Source organism: Trichechus manatus, unplaced genomic scaffold (assembly GCF_000243295.1).
Source record: "Trichechus manatus latirostris isolate Lorelei unplaced genomic scaffold, TriManLat1.0 scaffold00240, whole genome shotgun sequence".
In the NCBI taxonomy this organism is placed as follows: Eukaryota; Metazoa; Chordata; class Mammalia; order Sirenia; family Trichechidae; genus Trichechus; species Trichechus manatus.
Window position 1 is genome coordinate 2,113,411 of NW_004444176.1, and position 10,648 is coordinate 2,124,058.

At 40.2% G+C, this 10,648-nt stretch overlaps 1 protein-coding gene across 1 annotated transcript; it reads right to left on the reverse strand.

Moving 5' to 3' along the window:
* Positions 1-7,909: 7,909 nt before the first annotated feature.
* On the reverse strand, positions 7,910-8,938 carry LOC101354988 (olfactory receptor 4D6). The gene has a single exon (XM_004389293.2). The coding sequence runs from the start codon at positions 8,936-8,938 to the stop codon at positions 7,910-7,912; it is 1,029 nt and encodes a 342-aa protein (XP_004389350.2).
* Between the last annotated feature and the right edge of the window lie 1,710 nt (positions 8,939-10,648).

Here is a 10,648-nt window from a genome sequence, read left to right on the forward strand (position 1 = left end):
TCACCACTGAGCTAAAAGGGTGTCTGGGGGCCATACTCTCGAGGTTTCTCCAGTCTCCTTTAGGCCAGTAAACCTGGTCTTTTTTTTGTGAGTTAGAATTATGCTCTACATCCTTCTCCAGCTCTGTCCAGAACCCTCTGTTGTGATCCTGGTCAGAGCAGTCAGTGGTGGTAGCCGGGCACCATCTAACTGTACTGGACTCAGTCTGGTGGAGGCCTTGGTAGCTGTGGACAATTAGTCCTTCGGACTAATCTTTTCCTTGTATCCTGTTCTCTTCATTCTCCCTTGCTCCTGAAGGGATGAGACCAGTGGAGTATCTTAGATGGCCGCTCACAGGCTTTTAAGACCCCAGACACCACACTCACCAAGGTAGAATGTAGAGCATTGTCTTTATAAGCTGTGTAATGCCAATTGAGCTAGATGTTCCCCAAGACCACGGTCCCCACAGCCCTCTGCCCAGCAATTTAGTCCCTCAGGGAGTTTGGATGTGTCTATGGGGCTAGACTGCCTCTTTTTATTAAGACCTTTCCAATTCCTAATATTTAACATCCACTTCTTTATTTTCTGTCAGTAAGGTTTTCATCTATTTTTTCAGTATCCTATCACTTGGCACATTTTTCATGCTCATTATTATTTCATTCATGCATAATTCACAACTTCTTACATACTGACAGTCCAATGTACTTACTTATCTGGGACTGGAACCTAAGCCTCAGTGTGTGATGCTGGGGCAATATTGAGTTTGCAGGTGAAGTCCTTCTGAAGTTTTGTTATTCCAAACTTCAATGCCTTCTTGTCAACCTTCACATTGGAAAAGTCCAGGCTCAAAGTGTCACACCATCATGGCTCTTCTGTCTGTCCCACAGCGTTCCTGTTATGTGCGCTAGTCCCAGGTCCAAGCCTATTTTAAGAATTAGCAAAGGGAATTTTATTGGTTGTAACTGAATGCACATTTTGGTGGTAGTGTTAGAGTTCCAGTGGGAGTTATTAAACAGTTGCTAAGTCGTTACTCTATGCAAGTTCTCTCTCTCTCATGCACAGAGGAAGACACACACATTTCTCTTCTTTCCAAATTCTTCAAGACCACAGAGGATACAAGTCCATTTATTCTGTGGTTCTTTGAGTTTTGGGACACTTTCTATATTGAAACATCTAATGTAATTTTATCATGCATTCTCAGTGAGGGCAATATTTCCCCCCAGGAGACAAAAATTGGTTCTTGGGGTGGGGTGAAAAAAAAATTAGATATTATAATGGTATGTTGTTCTTCAAAGGGCCACAGTACATAAATAGATGTACAGTATACCTGTGGTATTAAAATTTTATGGAGGAATGACTAGAAAAAAAAAAAAAACTTAAAAAGACTCCTAGAGGTCGGAGACAATAGTTCAAGACGTTTGAAGAACACTGTCCTATGATGTTCTATGATGAAGAGTCTTGACCCAATGTCTCTCTTGTAGGACACAGAGAAGATTGTAAAGGAGTGATACCTCTTGAGACCTTCTTAGCCAAATATGAATCTAACACAACAAACAGCACCTTGCAAAACACTGTTCAGTGTGTTGCAATTTCCTGGGCTTCTTTACTCCTGTTGGCTAATTTTTATTACTATTTCTATTTTATTGTGTTTCAGGTGAAAGTTTTCAGGCAAATTAGTTTCTAACTAAAAATTTATATACAAATTATTTTGTGACATTGATTGCAATCCCTGCAACGTGACAGCATTGTACCCCTTTCCACCCGTGTTCCCTGTGTCTGTTCTTCCAGTTTTCCTGTCCCTTCCTGCCTTCTCGCCTTGCTGTTGGGCAGGAATTGCCTGTTTGGTCTCGTACATTTGATTGAACTAAGAAACAATTTCCTCATGTGTGTTATTTTTTGTTTTATAGGCTTGTCTAATCTTTGTCTAAAAAGTGGGCTTCGGGAATGACCTCAGTTTTAAATTAGCAGGGTGTCTGGGGGCTGTAGTCTCGAAGGTTCCTCCAGTCTCTTTCAGACCAATAGGTCTGTTTTTTTTTGTGAGTTTGAATTTTGTTCCACATTTTTCTCCATTCTGTCCAGGATTCTTTATTATGATCCCTGTCAGAGCAGTCGGTGGTGGTAACCAGGCACCGTCTAGTTGTTCTGGTCTCAGGCTGGTGGAGGTGTTGGCTAATTTTTGAATCGTATTGGGGGCTGATTGGTGGAATTTGAGATGAACATAGAGAGAGAAGGGAGCTTGATTGTCTCTCTATGTCTACTCTCTTGGAATCCTTTTCTTGGGAGAGAGGTAGATTCCAACACAGTACCCAAGGCTATTACTAAATGATCCTGAGTCAGATGTGGTTTTTTTTTTCCTTCCTGGTACATAAAATAGGCCTTGAGTGTTTGAAACGGCATCTCTTTGGTAGTTTTTTTTTGTGAGCTGCAGTGGCTTGTCTTGAATTGCCTGTTTACACTATACAATTATGCCCCAGCTATAACACACAACCACAACAACATAAAAGCACTGGGAGTGAGCTGAAAAGAAGGCGAAAAGAGAAGAAGGAAGTCCAGGTTTACATAAAAGAAATGGTCAAGGTGAATTTTGTGCAGATGTTTCCCTAAACTGTTCAAGTAGCTTTGAGACTAATTTTAGTAGGAAAATCGGTAGAATGGATTGGAAAATTGGAAATTCTGGTCCATGAGTAGATTTGTCCATGTATATATCCAGTTTAACACATCTTAAAATATTCCTTGTCTTTTCACTACCACTACTTGGTAAAATATATTCAAAATTCTGGATTCAAAATATAAAATTAATAAGAGATTTTACTAATAGACTGGAAATAACAGTCATATGTGGGAGTATGAGTATAAATAAATACATCTGTATGTCACTTTGAGAACAAAAGTGTGCCTAACCCAAGCCATGATATTTTCTTTTTTTAATTAAAAAAATTGTTTTTCATTGTACTTTAGATGAAGGTTTATAGAACAATAGTTCTTATTAAACAGTTAGTACAAATATTGTTTTATGACATTGGTTAACAACCCCACGTCATGTCAACACTCTCCCTTCTCGACCTTGAGTTCCTTATTACCAAATTTCTTGTCCCCTCCTGCTTTCTAGTCCTTGTCCTGGGCTGTTGTGCCCCATTTGTCTCGTTTTGTTTTATGGGGCTGTCTAATTTTTTGGCTGAACGGTGAACCTCGAGAGTGACTTCATTACTGAGCTAAAAGGGTGTCTGGGGTCCATACTCTTGGGGTTTCTCCAGTCTCTGTCAGACCAGTAAGTCTGGTCTTTTTTTGTGAGTTAGAATTTTGTTCTACATTTTTCTCTAGCTCTAGCCTCTTTTTTTTTTTTTTTTTATTGTACTTCAGGTGAAGGCTTACAGAACAGTTTCTCATGAAACAGTAGTACACATGTTGTTTTATGACATTGGTTAACAACCCCACAACATATCAACTCTCTAACTTCTCAACCTTTTTTTTTGGTGAAAATACACATAGCCAGAGATACACCATTTCAAAAAGACTTGAGCTCCTATAAGTTATTCTTACCCTGCATTCATTCTTAGTCCACGATCATTGCTTCCACACATAGTAACTGGAATGAACAGCTGTGAGCAGTCCTGCAATACTCTGGGGCTACTGTTCTTGTTTCTTAGCTGTTAGTACTGCTTTTGCTATAGTGAAGAATACATAGCAGTGGTAATATTCACGAGAGACAAAATTTTTTGGTTTTATTTATTTGGGAAGTAGGCTGGATTTAGGCAATTTTCTCATGTTTGTTTGGAGGTATGCTGTTGTTATTATCCTACTCTCAAAGAACCAACAACTAATTTTACAGTGTGATCCCTGTCAGAGCAGTCGGTGGTGGTAGCTGGGCATCATCTAGTTGTACTGGACTCAGTGTGGTGGAGGCTGTGGTAGTTGTGGTCCATTAGTCCTTTGGACTAATCTTTCCCTTGTTTCTTTTCTTCATTCTCGATTGGTCCTGAAAGGGTGAGACCAGTGGAGTATCTTAGATGGCTGCTCACAGGCTTTTAAGACCCCAGACACTACTCACCAAGGTAGAATGTAGAACATTTTCTTTATAAACTATGTTATGCCAGTTGAGCTGGATAGTCCCTGAGATCATGGTCCCCACAGCCCTGAGCCCAGCAATTCGGTCCCTTAGGGAGTTTGGATGCGTCTATGGAGCTTCCATGACCTTGCCTTGTACAAGTTGTGCTGCAAGCCATGATATTTTCAATCACCTCATATGCATGCAAAAGCTGGACAATGAATAAGAAAGACTGAAGAAGAATTGATGCCTCTGGATTACAGTGTTAGTGAAGAATAATGAATATACAATTGACTGCCAGAAGAACAAAGAAGTCTGTCTTTGAAGAAATACGGCCAGAGTGCCCCTTGGAAGCCAGGTCGGCAAGACTTCCTCTTATGTACTTTGGACATGTTATCAGTAGGGATCAGTCCCTGGAAAAGGACATCTACTCGGTAAAGTAGAGGTTAGTGAAAAAGAAGAAGACCCTCAGTAAGATGTATTGACACACTGGCTGCAACAATGGGTTCAAACATAGCAACGATAGTGAGTATGGCACAGGACCAGGCAATGTTTTGTTCTCTTGTACATTGGGTTGCTATGAGTTGGAACCAACCTGACAGCCCCTAACAACAACAACAACATGTTCTGTATATATATATTTAGGGGCATGGATAAAGAATAGGGGACATTGATACAATGCTTGCTTAGTGTCAACTGTTGTCATTGACAACTATTGTACTTACAACATTCTCACATAAATCTTGTGAGTAGGCAATGCTACTTCCATATTGCAGGTGGTGAAAGTGAGATAAAACATGTTGACATGAAAGTCACAAATTATATCAAATAGCATTTAGGTTATTGATTTCAATCTTATACCTCATACTTCTTTCCAGTCCAGCAGCTTGATAGCTAGTGTTCAATTTATTCCCCTTCTTTAGTTCTTATATTTCTTTTAATTCTTTCATGGTCTGTGGTATATACTGTTCATCACCTACTTTTTATGCCTCTGGAGTTCTTTGGTAAGGCAATATCCCTGTTTTAGTGAGTGTTATAGATTGAATTGTGTGCCCCTAAAATGTGTGTCACCTTGGCTCGGTCATGATTTCCAGTATTGTGTGGTTGTCCTCCAGTTTGTGATCTGATGTAATTACCTATGTGTTGTAAATCCTAACCTCTATGATGTTGATGAGGCAGTTATGTTAATGAGGCAGGACACAATCTACAAGGTTAAGTCGTATCTTGAGTCAATCTCTTTTGAGATATAAAAGAGAGAAATGAGCAGAAGAGGAGAGGGACTTCATTACCACTATGCAAGAAGAACCAGGAGCAGAGCGCATCCTTTGGACTTGGGGTCCCTGCAATGAGAAGCTTCTAGACCCAGGGGAAGATTGATAACAAGGACCTTTCCCCCAGAGCCAACACAGAGAGAAAGCCTTTCCCTGGAGCTGGCACCCGAATTCAGATTTCTATCCTCCTAACTATGAGAGAATATGCTTCTGTTTTTTAAAGCCATCCACCTGTGATATTTCTGTTATAGCAGCACTAGATAATGAAGACGATGAGTTTAGCCTCAAAGTGGGTGCCTTCTGAAAAGTGTGAAACTCAAGAAACTGGAGTTGGAGCCTCATTACTGTGTAGATTGAACATCGTGTTAGGTGATGCATCCTGGATGTGTGAATTTTCTAAACTGCTTACTGTTTCATTTTATTTTTGTGAGCTAAGCCTCCTCACTGTATTTCCCTGTTACTGTGCTCTGGTTTGAATGTACTTATCTTGAGAATAAGCTATTCTTAGTTTTCATTCATTCATAGCTGCCATTTTTACCCAGATGTCATTCATTGCTTCCAGGTGTTACTGGATCCCTGCTCACCTTTGTGCTGCTGCTCTGCAATCTTCTAGGAGAGGTTTTCTTGTTTCTGAATGGTAAGTAATGTCTTTGCAATAAGGAATAATGCATTGTAGTGATTCTTTCCAAGAAACTTGAGCTCCTATAAGTTATTCTTACCCTGCATTCATTCTTAGTCCACGATCATTGCTTCCATACATAGTAACTGGAATGAACAGCTGTGAGCAGTCCTGCAACACTCCAGGGCTACTGTTCTTGTTTCTTAGCTGTTAGTACTGCTTTTGCTATAGTGAAGAATACATAGTAGTGGTAATATTCATGAGATACAAAATTTTTTGGTTTTATTTATTTGGGAAGTAGGCTTGATTTAGGCAATTTTCTCATGTTTGTTTGGAGGTATGCTGTTGTTATTATCCTACTCTCAAAGAACCAACAACTAATTTTACAGTGTGAAACATTATCCACAAAGGAAAATATGACCAACTGTCCTTCAGGTTTGCTCTCAGTAGATAGGTTTCTGGGTGTCTGACAAAGAAAAGAAGGGGGAGATTCTCATTTCTGCTAAGGAGTAAGTGGGGTGCCAGATGATGTATGCCTCCAAAAGGATGGAAAGCATTATCCCCTCAATGCATCTAGAAAGTGATGTAGAGAATGCAGCACTAAGAAACAGACTAGAACAAAATTTTTGTGCAGGCATTGCCAGGTGTCTTCTTATATTAAACCATGTTTTGAGAAGTTTCATGAAAAATAATAAAAAGGCTAAGAAGGAGACTAGAATAAAATTCATGTGCAGGCATTGCCAGTCACCTTCAAGTATTATCTCATGTTTTGCAAATTTTCAGTATATAAATAAAAGGAAAATAAAACAATTTTATCCTTGAACCATATTGCCAATATTTACTTCAGGGTCCACTGAGCCATATATGATACTACATAATATGTATCAAAATCCATAACTCATAACAAAAATTCTGAATTGTTTCTTGAATCAGCATGCCTTTCATTAGTGAGAACACATAATGCTGACAAAAAATTAAAGGAGAAAATAATTGGACCTTGTCTTAGGCTGGGTTTTCTAGAGATGCAAAACCAGTAAAGGGTATAAATATATATACAGAGAAATTTATATCAAGGAAATGGCTCACATGGTTGTAGAGGCTGGAACATTCCAAGTCCGTGGATCAGGAAAGAAGCTTCTCTTTATTCATATAGCTTAAGGGGCTGGTGAACCCAAGATTGGCAAATCAGAGAGCAGGGCTCTTGCTCACAGGCTGTGAAGATCAATGAACCCCAAGATTGGCAGGCAAGACTGTAGGTAAGCTACTAGCTCAAGTCCCAAGAACCGGAGGTCAGACGAACAGGAGCCAGCTGCAGGATCCAGCATGAGCAAAAAAGCCCATGAGCCTTGCCAGAATGTCCACTTATATATTTGATGCAGGCCACACCCCAAGGAAAATTCCTTTCAACTGATTGGACAGTCACGACAGATCCAATCATGGAGGTGATCACAACTTCATACAACTGCTGAACCATTGAGACTCGTGGCCCAGCCATGCTGACACACAACTTTAACTATCACAGATTTTGAAAGGGATTTAAAAGAATTGAGTAATGGTGGCACTGGTGTTTCCGTGGTAGAATTGTTACTTTCCACATGGGAGACCTAGATTTGATTCCTGGTCAATGCACCTTATGTGCAGTTACCATCAGTCTGTCAGTTGAAGATTGTGTGTTGCTATGATGCTGAACATGCTTCAGTGGAGCTTCCAGACTAAGACAGACTAAGAAGAAATGCCTGGTGGTCTTCTTCTAAAAATAACAATGGTCTGATCCACAACCCATCATGCCAATAATGCAAGACCAGGCAGCATTTCTATTATGCATGGGGTCTCCATGAGTCTCAGTCAACTCTACCATAGCTAACAACAAAATCAAATGGGTTGAATGGCCCTGAGGATATACAGGGAAATGAGTGACGAGAAAAGAACCAGCTGTCTCTTATCCTTAAGTTAGAAGTTTGGGAAAATTAGATTTCCAGTTTCAGTCTGACTCCCTCATCCTAGTTTATTGCTCTCAGAAGACTGAAGCCGCCTTTGTAGTCTCCTCATGGCTGACTTCATCTCTTGGTTCCTCAGTGTGTAGATCATGGGGTTCAGCATGGGGGTGATGACTGTGTTATTGATGGATATGGCTGTGTCCATGGGCAGTGTAATGAAGGGTCGACAGTAGATGTAAACACATGGCACAAAGTGGAAAGTCACCACCATGATGTGGGAGGTGCAGGTGGAGAGGGCCTTGTCAAGCCCCTCCCCAGAGCGGGATCGCAGCATCACCAGAATAATGGTGTAGGACCCCAGGAGCAGGAGGAACCACAGCAAGGTCACTATCCCATTGTTAGAGATCATGAGAAGCTCCAGAGCAAATGAGTCAGTGCAGGCCAGTTTTACCACTTGGGGTACATCACAGTAGAAGGCATCCAGAATGTTTGGGCCACAGAAGGGAAGTGGAAGCATGAGAATTATCTGGATAATTGAATGTAGACCACCCCCCATCCAGGAAGCAACCACCAAGTTTACCCATACCTCTCTTCTCATAATGGTCACATAGTGAAGGGGTTTGGCAATTGCAAGGTATCTGTCATAGGCCATTACAGAGAGGAAAAAAATATCTGCCCCACCAACAAAGTGAAAGAAAAAGATCTGTGCCATGCAGCCATTGTAGGAGATGGTCTTTCTCTTTGATAAAAGATCCACCAAGAACTTGGGGACAGTGATGGATGAAGAAACAATGTCCAGGACTGATTTGTTCCGCAGGAGAAAGTACATGGGAGTGTGGAGGCGAGACTCACAGGTGATGGTGACCACAATGAGGACATTGCCCAGTATGGTTATTATATACACAGCAAGGAAGACCACAAACAAGAAACACTCCAGCTCCTGAAAGCAAGTGAGTTCCAGGAAGAAAAACTCCTTCATGTTGGTCTGGTTTTCCTGGCCCATGATGGAGCAGACCCTCTTCCATGTCTGCCTTGGGGGAAGAGATGTTAGGGTTAAGAGTATGGTGCCATGAGATAGCAACATCATTTGTTATACACCCACTTCTTACTTATCAGCAATGGTTACATTCCAAAGATCAGGTCATTATGTGAAAATCAGTGTTACGTGAAAATGAAGGATGACCACATCAGATCACAAAATGGAGAAAGACTACATCATTACATAACCGCCAATTTATATCATTATGTAACTGCCAAATTACATCATTACATAACTGCCAAACCACTAAGAATCATGTCTCAGCCAAGTTAAACCTTACCCATCACAACCAGTGTTACTCTCACCTTGCACTTCAGCATTCTTTACTGTCAGATGTACGTCACTAATGTGCAAAATAGTCAGATATTAGATTTTTTTACCATTGTAGTAAATGGGAAATGTTGGATAACGAGATAGTCAATAAGTGAGGAATAGGTTTACATTCTTATAAGGCTTTCTGAACATACAGATTATCATAGCTCCTTGGAAAAACTGGGCCAAATCTTTCTCTTTTGTGTACTGGAAATAGTTTATTCTGACGATTCGTCTTTCATATTGAAAATACCCTGGAGTGACAGGAAGAACTGTCACACTCAAGGATCCTATGTCCTTATTCCGACTAGAGACAGATGGATGAACTGTGGTCTATTTTGACAATGATTTATCTTCTGTCCTGTAGGAGTGACTTCCTCACATGTCTACAAAGCTTCAAACTTTACCAAAGGCTTTTATCTACAACAGCTCATTTTGGTATTGATTCTCATGATGTCTTTGTGGGGCTTACGTAGTGGTTATGATTATCTTTATTTTATATATTGGGAAACTGAGTCTGAGAGCTGTTAACGACTTGACCACGGCTGCATAATTATTATTAATTGCAGAATTAGTAAGTGTCAAATCAAGAATTTGAACATAAATCAGTTTTCTGACACCAGAGGTCTTTCCACTGCACCACTCCGCCAGATGAGAGAGCCACAGGGGCTTACTTTGATGGTGCAGTAGTTTACTGGAATTATAATGGGTAAGTAAGGTCTAAATGAGGAACCTGGTTAGCTCAAGTGGTTGGCAGTTTGAACCCACCCAGTGGCTCAGCAGAAGAAAGGTCTGGTGAACTGCTTCCATAAAGATTATAGCCTAGAAAACCCTATGGAGCAGTTCTAGTCTGTAACACATAAGTTTGCCTTGAGTCGGAATTGACTTGACAGCAATAGATTTGGTTTTTTGGTTTTGGTAAGGCCTAAATAGTTAATTAAGTAGCTTGACTACTTGATCTTGTCTTCCTCCCTTAAAGGCAGAGGAGAACCAAGCCCTCAGAAGCACTTCTGGGAATTCTGGGAAATATGGACCTTACCCTGGGCACACAGAGATCTTGATAGTATGAAGAGGGGTAATCGTTGTTCAGGGTACAAGAAAGTATCACAGGAAACTGATCATTAAAGCTTCACTGAATCTCAGAGGTGACTTAGTCCAATTCTCTTATTTTAGGATGAACAGAGAAGGACATTTATTTTTCCATAGTCAGACTGTAAATTGGTGAAACAATGAGGATTTTAATCAGGATTATTGACTTGAAGTTCAATAATATTCTACTATTGTTATATCATAGTAAAATAGCTATTTTGAAATCACGTATGCAGTCACCAGAGGACAAAACCCTTTACAATCAGATTATCATGTATCTTAAGGACTTCAATATTCCAGATAATGTTAAAAAAAATTCAAATAGATGTGTTCCACAAAATTTAATTCAATAATAGA